At 40.6% G+C, this 16,690-nt stretch overlaps 1 protein-coding gene across 1 annotated transcript; it reads right to left on the reverse strand.

The window, feature by feature from the left end:
* Positions 1 to 3,140: 3,140 nt before the first annotated feature.
* LOC133053026 (zinc finger X-linked protein ZXDB) lies at positions 3,141 to 7,728 on the reverse strand. Its single transcript, XM_061137799.1, has one exon. The coding sequence runs from the start codon at positions 7,726 to 7,728 to the stop codon at positions 5,284 to 5,286; it is 2,445 nt and encodes an 814-aa protein (XP_060993782.1). The 3' UTR covers positions 3,141 to 5,283.
* Positions 7,729 to 16,690: the final 8,962 nt, after the last annotated feature.

Below are 16,690 nucleotides of genomic sequence, written 5' to 3' on the forward strand. Positions count from 1 at the left end.
GTGACAGACTTTATTTTTTGGGGCTCCAAAATCACTGCAGATGGTGACTGCAGCCATGAAATTAAGACACTTGCTCCTTGGAAGAAAAGCTATGACTAACCTAGACAGCATATTAAAAAGCAGAGACATTACTTTGCCAACAAAGGTCCATCTACTCAAAGCTATGGTTTTTCTAGTGGTCATGTATGGATGTGAGAATTTGAATATTAAGAAAGCTGAGTGCCGAAGAATTGATGCTTTTGAACTGTGGTGTTGGCGAAGACTGTTGAGAGTCCCTTGGGCTGCAAGGAGATCAAGTCAGTCAATTGAAAAGGAAATCAGCCCTGAATGTTAATTGGCAGGACTGATGCTGAAGCTGAAGCTCCAGTACTTTGCCCACCTGATGCGGGGACCTGACTCCTTAGAAAAGACCCTGATGCTGGGAAAGACTGAAGGCAGGAGAAGAAGGGGACAACAGAGGATGAGATAATTGAATGGCATCACCAACTCGATGGACATGAGTTTGAGCAAGCTCCAGGACTTGGTGGTGGACAGGGAAGCCTGGCATGCTGCAGTCTATGGGGTCACAAAGAGTTGGACATGACTGAGCGACTGAACTGAACTGACTGAAATGTTAGCAGAAAATCAGAATGAGATGAAGTGTTCTGTTGATGACAGAACATCAGATGGAAAAATTCACCATCAAACAAAACATAATTGCTATGTAATTATTTATGCTACTTTTTTGTTCTCTCTTTCTTTGAATTCCATTCCATCTGAGTTATCACCATTAATGGTAAGGGTAACAAAAAAATGGGAAAATATGCTAGGATATATAAATAAGAGAGGATGTGATCCCTGTGACTGAGTTCCTACACCACATTGTTAGTCACAGAGGGAATCATGAATAAGGAGCCCCAAGGATCACATGGAAGTTAGTTTTGGACAATTCTGGTACTATCTCTTCTCATATGAGAAAAATATAGGCAAAATTCAATCTAGCAGAGTTTATATTGAGGAACTATTGAAAGTAATGACTACACAGCACCCCTCAATTCTGGAGAAGTGATTTATTATATTACTAAGTACTACATAAAACATCTTTTGAATATCCATTGTAGGGAAGAGAATTGTAAGAAAATATTGTCAGTTGAGGTAACATAGCACATTTTGATGCAGAGTATTGTGGGAGGGTATTGTATGAGGTTGAAGATGACTGCAGATATTAACACTCAAAGGCAAACCAGTGTACAGACATTAAATGTAAATCTGAGACTATATGAAGGAGCCAAGAGAGATGAAATGGCCCCTGTCTAATGGTGTGTATAACCCACAATATGTATAGTTTATTCAGGGTAAACTGATTCTTCACTTCTCAATAAATTAAACATGCCCTAAATTAATTTTCTTTCAGTATATATTTCTGAAAAAAGTCAATACCCAACCTTTTGTTTATGTTAATGAAATGTAAGTTTTAGTTTTCAAAAAAAATCCTTAAAGTATCATTTCTGATCTTCTGTTTTCTCATAGATGTCTCATATATTCAGTGAGTCACCAAGTTATATGTTTCTCCAATTTAGAAACATCTCCAATCTGTCCTTTTCTGCCACAACTCCAGTCCAAGCCTTCATCACAGAACTGTGAAATTATTACAGTAGAGTCCTAAATGATTTTCCTATTTCCCCTAAGCAAATTCACATTGTACATGTCTACTATATTAAACTTTCTATATGTTCATCATTTAACTTCTCTTCTTAAATATTAATATTTTCACTGACTCTTAAACATGTCCAGAATAAAGTCCTATCCAGTGTGACTGGTTTTCATAGTTCTTCAGAGATTGGTTCCATATTTGCAATCTAATTCTAAGACCTAGCACTTATCAAACATGCATCCTGCATTTGAGCTAGTTGTCTTTCCAAGTGTTTTGTGACCAATTGCATTTCAAATTCTTTCCTTGTGCTTTTTTTTTCCTGACTGGAATTTATCTATTTTCTTATCTATGTAATTAAATCTAACAATACATTAAAGCATAGCTATTGCTCCTCCTTCCCTCAAGCCATTAATTTAATGTCTGAAAACACACTTGCTGATATTGTTTTGATGTGAAATATTTAATGTAAATTCGCATTTCCTCTCCAAAATTAAGAAGTAGCTCACATTTTATTCCTCTTAGCTAAATCCCTAGTACTCTTCTGTCTTGTATTTTGTATATAGGCAGTAAATTAGCATGAAATATACAATAAGTTTATAATGTTACCAAATCAACTTAGACTTGAAAAATATAAAAAATTCATTTGTAATAAGTGTTTTGCTTTTAATATATAGTTGTGTTCTGACAAAGTGCTTGATAACCTGTTCTCTAAATGCACATAATATATTTCACTTTCTAAAAAACTGTTAAGCAAATCTTTTGTTCAGAACCATGAATTACATAAATTTCAGCTCAGTCTTATATTTCAATCATCACTGTTATCAATAGTTTGAGTGAGTTGCAACCAAATTAGCTTTTATTACCAAATCATCAAGCGGATCTGTTTGATGTCAGTAATTACTAAGGGATTATGGATATTCACAAACAGGGAATTAATCAATGCTTTATCTGGAATCAAGGAATAGTCAAAAATACCCTTTTTTAATTTTTCCTGGATAGGAATATGAAGTATTTGATCCAGAGAAAAACGACTCTTATATCAAGTTTCACTTCTATTACTCAAGGCTTTCAATTATGTAATACTATAGTGAGATCAAGGTAAAAATGTCAAGATAAAAGTATTTTAACTCATGATGAACACCCTGGGGATGCAAACCTTTCTACAAAGTATTTTGTTATTAGGATTTCAATTGGTAAAATTTTAATAAATCAAAGACTGAAAAAGCACAAAAAGCAAATGAGATAATATTAAATCATACCCCATTGTTTTCTTCTGAATGGCAAATTTATGCCAACACTAACAAAAATTAACCATAATGTTTGCAGTGATATTTCTGACTGTAGTTTCATGCTATGTTCACTGTCAGTTTGGAAAAAAGGTATTGAGTGAGAAATCTTTTCACCAAATTGACTGAAAGAAACCATATGGGCCCATAAATACAAGATTTTTATCTTCAAGAAAAATAGAGCCTGTCCTTTGACAATGCTATAGAATATAACAAAAGCATATTTTAAGATCATTTTTAATGAGGGATAAAAGAAACAAAATGACAGGATTTTAAAATGTCTTTATGGTTATATATATTAACAGATGCTTAAGACCTTCCTCTTGGACTTAAGTGATGACAACACATTTCTAAAATGGGCTTAAAATATTTTGAAAGTGCTGAGGGAGAACTGTTAAACGGTTAGAAACAATTACACTCTGACCATTTCTTTGGATTACAAACTGATGTATACTTTTTGCTTTTTCACTGAATGAGTACAACCAATTTAAAAATTAGACAGTACAGATGCATTTCAAGATGGCAAATTATAAAGTGCACTGCCAAAGTGCTACGATAATTGTTATCGACAAACGTACATACAAACAGTACTGGATTAGAATGCTTCAGAGCAATAGTGTTTGCTAGCAGAATTATATAGTAAAAAAAAAAAAATAGAAAAATAAAAAACTACATGTCTCACTAAAACCTTACATAAAATATGTTCACTATTATTTGATTCATATACACACACTCTGACCTCTAATTCCAGAAAATAATTTCTTAATTCAGACTTGCAGTAAATATTGGGACTGAAAAAATGGGCCATGTCCTGAATGGTTGAGAGATGGTGACCATGAAAAAAACTTACCTATTTAAAAAAACAGAGATCATGGCAAGGAATGTAATGCACATGTGAGAGAATAGTTTAGAGAGGGGGCAGAGCTGGCAGAAGGTAACAGACATCAATTACGGTGGAACAGAACAAGCGGTTATAAACAAAAGTTACCATGAAACTCTGAAGAGTAGAATGAAAGTTGATGTGCATACACACACACACACACACACACACACACACACACACACACACAAACACAGACACGAGTTAGGTAAATATTAATATGACTTATAGTTGCAACTTTGCCACAATTATCTCAAAATATCATGAGGATCAAATATAACAGTTGTGAAAGTGCTACATAAACTATAAAATGCTATGCTCAGGTAAGACATAAAATTTACTCAAAATGCAAAGTAAATCTCTCATTCCAACTCTGGAAGAAGGCAAACAGTGAACTCTCTGGAGCACAGAGGGAAGAAAATCTTCTGGTCCATTCCAGATTTTCTTGGAACCACAGGCTCTCCCGTCACTCTACAAGACAGCTTTGAAGGCAGAGCAAAAACACTGTCCTGGTCTAATGAACAGGTTGGCAAAGTCACAGAATTGTGTGGTAAAAATTCCTTAATCTGTGGGAGACAGAGATTCCCTTTTCTGTTTGTTAACGTGCATCAAACATTATTGTCTGCACAACATGATGTTAATTTATGCTACTTGTTTCTCTTTGAAGAAGGGAATGAGAGGGCAGAAAAGGTCATAAAATTTCACTAAAGCATGCCAAAGTACAAAACATTTTCCCTCCAAACCTAACTAATAGGATAGAAAAGGAAGTCTACAATGCATCAGGTATGTGTAAATTACAATGACGTCATGACACCTAGAGAAATAAGGGTTAGTAAGAGAAAATGACTTATTTAAGGCCACTTTTTCAACACCTCAAAGTCAATATTTCTGACTCTGAGTCATATCAAACACTTGGCACTTTCGCCAACACAGCTTTCCATCAAAAAAAAAAAAAAAAGGCTAGAAAGATAAAAATGTAAAAAGAGCTAACCCAGACTTTCAGCTTTCTTTTTTAAGCACTACCACTAGATTTTAGAGAGATTTTGGCACTGCAAAAAATTTCGACTAAAATTTTAAAGTTAAACACCAGTTCTCAAATCATTAACTCTCAGTGCACTTTTCCTTACATTAGCAGCACATGCAGTTGTTAATCATTGTAAAAAGTCCTAAAATTTTCGCAAAAGAGCACAAACTCAAGAAAATAGAGCTAAAATGACCTCATGAACAATCTATTCAAACCACCTCATCTTATAAATAAGGAAATTAAGGCTCAGATAGGATAAGTGACTTGTTCAAGGTCACACAACCTGCCAGTTCCAGACTCTAAGATCAAGATTTAAATCTCCAAACTTGCAGCCCAGGGCTCTGTTCTTCTTCAGACCTATAAGAAATGACTGTATTTAAGCATTCAGTCCAGAATATTCTCAAAATTGAGTGTCATCAATAAAAGTAAGCCATGTGGCAAGGAATGAACAGAGTTTAGTTCATACCAAAAATGAGCTGCCAGTCACTGTGATAAGATCTGTTTCTTTCTGAGACCCATGGTTTCCTGCTGGATTGGAGAATCCAAACTGGGTTTCTTCCTCCTGTGCAAAGAAGTCAGAGTCAGGATGTACATTCCATTCAGTTTTGGTTGGTGGCAGAAGTTCTGAGACACTGTTTTCACAAAGGGTGCTTGAAGGAGTCAGAGCATCTGTGTCTACTGTTAGCTTACTGCTAGGGGTCAAAGCTTGGGGCTCTTGACTCGAGTTTTTCACAGCCAAAGAACTCAGAGATGCCAACGGCCCCGCACTTAGACTTGAGACATCATCCATATCTAAGGGACCCTGCTGAAAACCTGCTGCTGTCGTTCCAAAGAACAGTGAGGTATCCAAACTTTGAGGAAGGTCACTGGTGGCCATCAAGGCCTGAGGGTCCACCACCTGCCCTAAGGAATTATTATTATTAGCAGGGAGGTTTCCTGCCAGAGTTGAGTTCACAGAAGCCACATCAATAGTCAAGATCCCAGAGTTCACCAATGCCGTGTCCAGTACTGCAGCAGAACTATTACCAGGCACATCAGAGAAGAGAGACACAAGCTCAGCATCACTGAGGTCACTCTGCCCCTGGCTGGTAAGTTCACTGCTGGGTGTAAGAGAATTTGCAGCTTCCAGCTGAGCTAAGAGATCCTGGCGCAGGTTGTGCCTTTTGGCCATGTGGGTCTTCATGCTGTGCTTGGACGTGAAGAGTTTATTACAAGTGGCGACCGGGCATCGGCTTTTCCAAGTGTCCACATCCTGCAAGTGTTTCTTGGAGTGAATGTAGAGACTACTGCGAGCAGAGAACCTGGCACAGCAACCTTCCACCGGGCACACAAAAGGCTTCGTGCCCAGGTGGGTTATGCTGTGGCCTTTCAGATGTTCAGCCCTTGTGAAAGATTTCCCACACCCTTCCACGGGGCACATGAACCTCCGGTCGTCGTCGTGCTTCCGTTTGTGCCTTAGGAGTTTGGACATGCTAGTGAAGTTCCAGCCACAGCCCTCAAAGTCACAAAGGAACGGTCTCTCACCAGTGTGGCTCCGAAGGTGAATTTTCAGCCTACAAGCCTTGTCATACTGTTTACTGCAGCCGGGAAAGGAACAGGAAAAGAGTTCCTGTTCCCTGAAGTGGGCGCGGTTATGGGAAAACAGGGCACTCACTGTGATAAATGTCTTCTTGCAGCCGGAAAACGCACACTGGTAGGGCCTCTCAGGCTCGAAGTGGCTGCGCTGGTGGGCGCTGAGTTTGGCCTGCGTGGGGAAGGTCTCCTCACACACCTCACATTTGAATGAGTTCTCCTGCTCGTGGCCCTTCATGTGTGCTTTGAGGTTATACACGGTGGTGAAGCTCTTGCCACAGCCCTCTGCTGGGCAGCCAAAGGGCCTCAGTTTGTCGTGTGACTGCAGGTGCCTCTTGAGCTTGTAGGAGGTGGTGAAGGTCCACCCGCAACCACCCAGGGGGCACTTGAAGGGCCGCTGGCCCTGGCTGCTGCTGTGTGTCAGCAGGTGCACCTTCAGCTGGTGCTTCTTGGCAAAGGTTTGTCCGCACTGCACCTCAGGACACAGGTACAGCAACACGCCCTGGCCAGGGCCTGGCGGCCCGCGGGGGCTCTCAAGAGCAGCCGGGCCCTCCGCCTCCTCCTTGGGCGCTGGGGCAGGCGCAGGTTCTGCCCGCTCCGCCAGCAGGAGGTCGGGCGGCAGCTCCGGACAGTCTCCAGGCTGCGCGGCGTGCGGGATCCCAGCTTGCGGGGCTATCAGACCCCCGGGCTGCGGGGCAGGGGCGACCCCAGGCGCCCAGGCGGGCGGTGGGGGCGTGGCTAGAGTGAGGACGCCGTTCTCCAAGCTCAACAGCAGGTTTTGGTTGTGAATGGTGACAGTGCCTGCGAAGGCCGCGGCAGGGCCCAGGCCTGGAGCGGGGATCGGGGCCAAGGCCGGGACAGGGGCGGGGATAGCCGACAGGCAGCTGGGGCCCAGCGCAGGGCGGCCCTCGGGGTTCGCGCCGCTTTCGCCCCCCAGGAGCCTTGGGCCCAGCCCGGCCTCCTCCCTCCACACGGGCCCTGCGGCCTGGCCAGCGCCCGCGGTATCTACGTCTCCACCCACCGGGTCCAGCAGCACCAGGAAGAAGTCATCGCCGCCGCTGCTGCCGCCGCCGCTGCCGGAGCCGCTAGCGTCATTGGGCCTCAGCGCCAACGGGCTCGGGCCCGGGCCTGGGCACGAAGAAGCCGCGCTGGCCTCCTCACGCCGCCGCCCGGGCCCGCCATCTTGGGGGCCCCGGAGCAGCAGGAGGCGGCGCGCCGGGGCCTGACCGGCCCGCAGGTCAGGACCTCCGCGGATCCGGCCGCCGCCCTCGGGGCTGCCAGCCCCTCCGCCTTGTCGCATCCCGCGAGCCGGGAGCAGCCTCGGGATTTCCATCTCTGCGTCCGTGAAGCTCCACTGGAACCAGAGCCGCGGAGGAGGCGCGACCCCGCCCCCTGCCGCGGGCCCGAACACGTTCCTGAAAGAGGAAAAAAAAAATGTGCACTGCGCAGAAACTGGCCCTATCAGATATTAAAACGTGTTTAACGCCACCGTGATTTAAATATTCTTGTACAGGGTCTCTAGAACAGAATAGAACGCCCAGGGGCAGAGCCTCGTATACCTATATAAGTTCCACTGTTAATATTAGTAGGAAATCAAGGAGGTCTTAAGAGTTACAAGGGAAACGGCAGTTCACGTCAGTAAAAAGTGCTGGAATGAATACCTTAGGTATCTATCTACTAAATGGCAACATAAACCGGAACCTCATGCTATGTACCAAAATAAACACAGACACCCCAGTCCCTCCCAGTGCTAAGCATGGCAGTTAGCACTTACCATGTGTTAAACACTGTGTATTGGATGGATGGATGGCTGGATTGATAGGTGACAGAAAATTCCTGAGAGAATACACTATGGAAAAGGATGTCTTTTAAAAATTTTCCTGGAGACTTCCATATTCAGAACTGTCTTGAGCAATGTCCTCAGGAAAATTTGTCCCATAGTTAATTTTTTCGTCCTGCTGGTGCAGAGACTAGAATGAGTAAGAGGTGGGGTCAAAGCAGATTAGCACTGTTGAGCCTAGAAATGCAAGGCCTGGAGGATGAAGCAATTTATATTGAAATCTGGAAGACCCAACCTACTCCTGGCTTCTCCCTATAAGGTGCACAACCTAAACCAACTCTTTGCTCTTCCAGCTTTGGGTACACCGCGGTAAATTTCATGTCAAATCTCACAGCATGATGAGGACATTCCTCAGCTTACTCTAGATTCTCTAGCACGTGGAGGTCTCTGGATAGCAGTACTGGTGAAATGTGATAAGGTTAAATCCTAAGTTACTGTAGTGGACTCTGCTGAGAAAAAGGCGCAGATGCCTTTTGTCTGCCCAGGAGCCTTGGTGTGCCTGCTTGCATTTAATTGTGGTGGCCTAGTCTCACTGTAATGGGTTTGGCCTGTGATGCCTAATGATCTTACTAATGTTGATGATGATCCTCCAATTTTTCAGTCATCAGTGAGTTGAGAATTGATATAAACAGAGGGTGAATTATCTGGCAAGAGAAAGGTTTCAAGGGCTGACTAGATTATGGGATACCTGTAGTTTAAATGGGCTTCCCTGGTGGCTCAGTGGTAAAGAATACGCCGGCCAATGCAGAAGACGTGGGTCCATCCCTGGGTCGAGAAGATTCCCTGGAGAAGGAAATGGCAACCCTCTCCAGTACTCTTACCTGAGAAATCCTATGGACAGAAGAGCCTGTCTGGCTACAGTCCATGGGGTCCGAAAAGAGTCGGACGTGTCTTGGTGAAAAATTGACAGTTTAAATAATCCCTTCTTTCCCCTCTTTTAATAATGGACACTTGCTGATCTCTTGATTAGAAGATCAAGTTTTCAATCCATAACAATTCAAACCTCATCAAAATTTTTACATCACACGTTTTTCTTTCTATTATGTTTTTGGAAGAAGCATTTTTTTTTTTTAATCTGAGGCCCAGTTCAGTTCAGTTCAGTCGCTCAGTCGAGTCCGACTCTTTTCGACCTCATGAACTGCAGCACGCCAGGCCTCCCTATCCATCGCAAACTCCCAGAGTTTACACAAATTCATGTCCATTGAGTCCGTGATGCCATCCAACCATCTCATCCTCTGTAGTCCCCTTCTCCTCCCACCTTCAGTCTTTACCAGCATCAGGGTCTTTTCAAATGAGTCAGTTCTTGGCATCAGGTGGCCAAAGTATTGGAGTTTCAATTTCAACATCAGTCCTTCCAATGAATATTCAGGAATGATTTCCTTTAGAATGGACTGGTTGGATCTCCTTGCAGTCCAAGGGACTCTCAAGAGTTTTCTCCAACACCACAGTTCAAAAGCATCAATTCTTCAGCACTCAACTTTCTTAATATTTAAACTCTCATGTCCATACATGACAACTGGGAAAACCATGGCTTTGACTAGGAGGACCCCTATTGGCAAGGTAATGTCTCAGCTTTTTTTTTTTTTTAGATGTGTTACATTTTTAAATTTTTAATTAATTAATTAATTTTAATTGAAGACTAATTACTTTACAATATTGTAGTGGTTTTTGCCATACATTTGACATGAATCAGCCATGGGTATACATGTGTTCCCCATCCTGAACCCCCCTCCCACCTCCATCCCCATCCCATCCCCCAGGGTCATCCCAGTGGACCAACCCTAGCACCCTGTCTCATGCATCAAACCTGGATGGGTGATCTATTTCACATATAATAAACATGTTTTAATGCTGTTATCTCAAATCATCCCACCCTTGCCTTCTCCCATAGAGTCCAAAAGTCCATTTTTTACATCTGTGTCTCTTTTGCTGTCTTGCATATAGGGTCATCGTTACTATCTTTCTAAATTCCATATATATGCATTAATATACTGTATTGATGTTTTTCCTTCTGAGTTACTTCACTGTATAATAGGCTCCAGTTTCACCCACATCATTAGAACTGATTCAAATGTATTCTTTTTAATAGCTGAGTAATATTCCATTGCGTATATGTACCACTGCTTTCTTATCCATTCATCTGCCGATGGACATCTAGGTTGCTTCCATGTCCTTGTCATTGTAAACAGTGCTGTGATGAACAGTAGGGTACACGTGTCTTTTTCAATTATGGTTTCCTCAGTGTGTATGCCCAGCTGTGGGATTGCTGTGTCGTATGGCAGTTCTATTTCCAGTTTTTTAAGGAATCTCCACACTGTTCTCCATAGTGGCTGTACTGGTTTGCATTCCCACCAACAGTGTAAGAAGGTTCCCTGATCTCTGAACCCTCTCCAGCATTTATTGTTTGTAGACATTTTGATAGCAGCCATTCTGACTGGCATGAGATGGTACATCATTTTGGTTTTGAATTGTATTTCTCTGATAATGAGTGATGTTGAACATTTTTTCATGTGTTTGTTAGCCATCTGTATCTCTGCTTTGGAGAAATGTCTATTTAGTTCTTTGGCCCATTTTTGATTGGGTCATTTATTTTTCTAGAATTGAGCTACAGGGGTGCTTGTATATTTTTGAGATTAATTCTTTGTCAATTGCTTCGTTTGCTATTATTTTCTCACATTCTGAAGGCTGTCTTTTCACATTGCTTATAGTTTCCTTCATTGTGCAAAAACTTTTAAGTTTAATTAGGTCCTATTTGTTTATTTTTTCTTTTATTTCCATTGCTCTCAGAGATGGGTCATAGAGGATCCTGCTGTGATTTGTGTCCGAGAGTGTTTTGCCTATGTTTTCCTCTGGGAGTTTTATAATTTCTGGTCTTAGGTTTAGATCTTTAATCAATTTTGAGTTTATTTTTGTGTATGGTGTTAGAAAGTGTTCTAGTTTCATTCTTTTACAAGTGGTTGACCAGTTTTCCCAGTATTTTATTCTTTTCATTGCAATGGTGAATGGAATTGTTTCCTTAATTTCTCTTTCTGTTTTCTCATTGGTAGTGTATAGGAATGCAAGGGATTTCTGTGTGTTAATTTTATATGCTGCAACTTTACTATATACACTGATGAGCTCTAGTAACAGTCTGGTGGAGTCTTTAGGGTTTTCTATGTAGAGGATCATGTCATCTGCTAACAGTGAGAGTTTTACTTCTTCTTTTCCAATCTGGATTCCTTTTATTTCTTTTTCTGCTCTGATTGCTGTGGTTAAGACTTCCAAAACTATGTTGAATAGTAGTGGTGAGAGTGGGCACCATTGTCTTGTTCCTGACTTTAAGGGAAATGCTTTCAATTTTTCACCATTGAGAAATAATGTTTCCTGTGGGTTTATCATATATGGCTTTTAATGCATTGAGATATGTTCCTTCTATGCCTGCTTTCTGGAGGGTTTTTATCATAAATGGATGTTGAATTATGTCAAAGGCTTTCTCTGCATCTATTGAGAATATCATATGGTTTTATCTTTCAACTTGTTAATGTGGTGTATAACATTGATTGATTTGTAAATACTGAAGAATCCTTGCATCCCTGGGATGAAGCCCACTTGGTCTTGATGTCTGATCTTTTTAATATGTTGTTGAATTCTTTTTGCTAGAATTTTGTTCAGGATTTCTGCATCTATGTTCATCAGTGATATTGGCCTGTAGTTTCCTTTTTTGTGGCATCATTGTCTGGTTTTGGTATTAGGGTGACGGTGGCCTCATACAATGAGTTTGACAATTTACCTTCGTCTGCAATTTTCTGAGTTTGAGTAGGATATGTGTTGGGTCTTCTCTAAATTTTTGGTAGAATTCAGCTGTGAAGCCGTCTGGTCCTTGTTGCAAGGATTTCTGATTACAGTTTCAATTTCTGTGCTTTGCTGGGTCTGTTAAGATTTTCTGTTTCTTCCTGGTTCAGTTTTGGAAAGTTATACTTTTCTAACAATTTGCTCAATTCTTCCAAGTTGTCCATTTTATTTGCTTATAGTTGATGATAGTATTCTCTTATGATCCTTTGTATTTCTGTGTTGTCTGTTGTGATTTCTCCATTTTCATTTCTAATTTTGTTGATTTGATTCTTCTCAATTTTTTTCTTGATGAGTCTGGATAATGGTTTGTCTATATTATTTATCTTCTCAAAGAACCAGCTTTTAGCTTTGTTGATTTTTGCTATGGTCTCCTTTGTTTCTTTTGCATTTCTGTCCTAATTTTTAAGATTTCTTTCCTTCTACTAACCTTGAGGTTCTTCATTTGTTCTTTTTCTAGTTGATTTGTGTGTACAGTTAGGTTATTTATTTGATTTTTCTTGTTTCTTGAGGTAAGCTTTATTGCCTTGAATCTTCTTTTAGTACTGCTTTTACTGAATCCCATAGGTTTTGGGTTGTTGTGTTTTCATTTTCATTCGTTTCTATGCATATTTTGGTTTCTTTTTTTATTTCTTCTATGATTTGCTGGTTATTTTGAAGCGTGTTGTTTACCCTCCATATGTTTGTACTTTTAATAGTTTTTGTTTTTCCTGTAGTTGACATCTAATCTTACCACATTGTGATCAGCAAAGATGCTTGGAATGATTTAAAATTTGTTGAATTTACCAAGGCTAGATATGGCCCAGGATGTGATCTATCCTGAAGAAGGTTCCATGTGCACTTGAGAAAAAGGTGAAATTCATTGTTTTGAAATGTCCTATAGATATCAATTAGGTCTAACTAATCCATTGTATCAATTAAAGTTTGTATTTTCTTGTTAATTTTCTGTTTAGTTGATCTAGCCATAGGTGTAAGTGGGGTATTAAAGTCTCCCACTATTATTGTGTTATTGTTAATTTCCCCTTTCATACTTATTAACATTTGCCTTTCATATTGTGGTGCTTCTATGTTGGGTGCATAGATATTTATAATTTTTCTATCTTCTTCTTGGATTGATCCTTTGATCATGATGTAGTGTCCTTCTTTGTCTCTTTTCACAGTCTTTCTTTAAAAGTACATTTTATCTGATATGAGTTTTGCTACTCCTGCTTTCTTTTGGTCTCCATTTGCATGAAATATCTTTTTCCAGCCCTTCACTTTCAGTCGTATGTGTCCCTTGTTTTGAGGTGGGTCTCGTTTAGACAGCATATATAGGGGTCTTCTTTTTGTATCCATTCAGCCAGTCTTTGTCTTTTGGTTGGGGCATTCAACCCATTTACATTTAAGGTAATTATTGATAAGTATGATCCCATTGCCATTTACTTTGTTGTTTTGGGTTCAAGTTTATACACCCTTTCTGTGTTTCCTGTCTAGAGAAGATCCTTTAGCATTTGTTGACGAGCTGGTTTGGTGGCACTGAATTCTCTCAGCTTTTTGCTTGTCTGTAAAGCTTTTGATTTCTCCTTCATATCTGAATGAGATCCTTGCTGGGTACAGTAAATTGGGTTATAGGTTTTTCTCTTTCATTACTTTCAGTATGTCCTTCCATTCCCTTCTGGCCTGAAGAGTTTCTGTGGACAGATCAGTGGTTACCCTTATGGGAATCCCCTTGTGTGTTACTTGTTGTATTTCCCTTGCTGCTTTTAATATTTGTTCTTTGTGTTTGATCTTTGTTAATTTGATTAATATGTGTCTTAGATTGTTTCGCCTTGGGTTTATCCTGTTTGGGACTGTCTGTGTTTCTTGGACTTGGGTGGCTTTTTCCTTCCCCATTTTAAGGACGTTTTCAACTATTATCCCCTCGTATATTCTCTCATGGCCTTTCTTTTTGCCTTCTTCTTCTGGGATTCCTGTGATTTGAATGTTGGGGTGTTTAACATTGTCCCAGAGGTCTTTGAGGTTGTCCTCATTTCAATTATTTTTTTCTTTTTTCCTCTCTGCTTCATTTATTTCCACCATTTTATCTTCCACCTCACTTATCCTGTCTTCTGCCTGAATTATTCTACTGTTGGTTCCCTCCAGAGTGTTTTTGATCTGTTATTGCATTATTCCTTATTGATTGACTCTTTTGTTTCTTGTAGGTCCTTGTTAAACATTTCTTGCACCTTCTCAGTCATTGTCTCCAGAATATTTATCTGTAATTCCATTTTGTTTTCAAGATTTTGGATCATGTTTACTATCATTATTCTGAATTCTTTTTCAGATAGACTCCCTATCTCCTCCTCTTTGGTTTGCTGGGCATTTATCATGTTCCTTTACCTGATGAATATTTCTCCTCCTTTTCATCTTGTTTAGATTGCTGTGTTTTGGGTGGCCTTTATGTATGCTGGAAGTTTTTGGTTCCTCTTTATTGTGGATGTTCCTCCCTGTGGGTGGGGTTAGACGAGTGGCTTGTCAATGTTTCCTAGTTAGGGAAGCTTGTGTCAGTGTTCTGGTGGGTGGACCTGGATTTATTCTCTCTGGAGTGCAATGAAGTATCCAGTATGAGTTTTGAGGTGTCTATGGGTTTGGTGTGACTTTAGGCCGCCTGTATTTTAATGTTCAGGGTTATGTTCCTGTGTTGTTGGAAAATTAACTTGGTATGTCTTGCTCTGAAACTTGCTGGCTCTTGGGTGGAGCTTGGTTTCAGTGTAGGCATGGAGGCTTTTGGATGAGCTCTTATCTATGTACCCTGGAGTCAGGAGTTTTCTCGTGTTCTCAAGTTTTGGATTTAGGCCTCCTGCCTCTGGCTTTCAGTCTTATTCTTATAGTAGCCTCAAGACTTCTCCATCCATACAGCACCAATTATAAAACATCTAGGTTAATGGTGAAAAGATTCTCCACAGTGAGGGATACCCAGAGAGGTTCACAGTGTGACATGGAGAAGAGACGAGGGAGGAGGAAGATAGAGGTGACCAGAAGGAGAAGAGGGGGAGGGGGAATCAAAAGGGGAGAAAGCAATCTAGCCAGTAATAAATTCCCTATATGCTCTCCACAGTCTGGAACCCTCAGAGAGTTTCACGGAGTTACATAGAGAAGAGAAGAGGGAGGAAGGAGATAGAGATGACCAGGAGGAGAAGAGAGGGAATCAAAAGGAGAGAGATAGATCTAGCCAGTAATCAGTTCCCTAAGTGTTCTCCACAGCCTCAAACACCCAAAGAGATTCACAGTGTTGGGTAGAGAAGAGAAGGGGGAGGGAGGAGATAGAGGTGACCTGGGAGAAAAAAAGGAGAGTCAAAAGGGGGAGAGAGCAATCAAGCCAGTAATCGCACTCCTAAGTAAAAATGGGTACTGAAGATTGAATTCTTAAAGGTACAAAATTGATAACAAATACCAGAAAGCAAAGATTAAAAATCTTTAGTAGAGGTCAGACTCTCAAAAATACAATATTAAAAAAACAAAACAAAATCACAAAAATTATACACACACACACACACACACACACACACACACACATACTGTCAGGGAATGTTTGATGGGAGGATTCCTACGTGCTGTCTCTCATGAGTCCTTTGTCCCTCTTCAAGCGGAACAGCACGCTGCTCCCAGGGACTGAGGTCATTGTGTGAGGCAAGCATGAGTTTCCTTTAGTAAACATTCTCCTTAGGACAAAATAGCTTAATCTCCTTCCCCTTACTTGAGATATAGATTGTCTCCTGACCTTGTGACTAACGTTACCCCTTGTTCCCTTGGTAACGGTTGCTGTACATTTGGTTTTCTGATCTCTATCATTCCCGAAAGAAGTTTCTTGTACTGCAGCCTATATATACTCATAGAAAAATCATTAAAGCACCTTTGCTCCACCAGAGCTTAGGTCCCCGGGTCTTTTTTGTCTCTCTCTCTCTCTTTCTCTCTTTCTCTCTTTCACTTTCTTATCGTCAACTCCGTACCACAAGGTTCTGGTCCATTAAAGGACCCCAACAACATACACACACACACACACACACACACACATATATATATATATATATATATATATATATATGAAATTTGGTTTAAAAATAGGGTCTTTTTTGCAAGGTAATAGGTTATAAAAATGAAAATTAAAGGAGTAATAAAGAACCTAAAAATAAAAAAAAAAATTATTTAAAAAAAGATAATAGTGTAATATATCTGAGAATTTCTCTGGAGCTGTTGAGGGCAGTGTGGGGTCAGTTCAGTTTCAGATAGTTCCTTGTTCCAGCTTATACTTCTCAAGGTCTAAAGGACCCTTCCAATGTAGTCAATGCTAACTACAAGATTTTAATCTGTTGCACCTGTCACTCCCAAAGTGGTTCCCTCTTCTTTGTTTATTTTGGGTTCCTCTGTTTGCAAGTCTCTTCAGTGTCTAGTTTCCTCCCTGACACAAGGGGGCAAAGGTGGTCACAATTGATACCACAAATCCATCATACCACAAGTTCATCCCTACAGTTCTACAGCCAATTCTGATATTTGGATAAGGCCACTCAACTCTACCTTGTTCTTCAAGAATGTCTTCATCAAGACTGTCTAGGTTATTTTTTTGCCTCTCTCAAATCCTTTTCAAATATCAATTCATCAGAAAAAATTC

The sequence above is a fragment of the Dama dama genome, chromosome X, assembly GCF_033118175.1.
Source record: "Dama dama isolate Ldn47 chromosome X, ASM3311817v1, whole genome shotgun sequence".
In the NCBI taxonomy this organism is placed as follows: domain Eukaryota; kingdom Metazoa; phylum Chordata; class Mammalia; order Artiodactyla; family Cervidae; genus Dama; species Dama dama.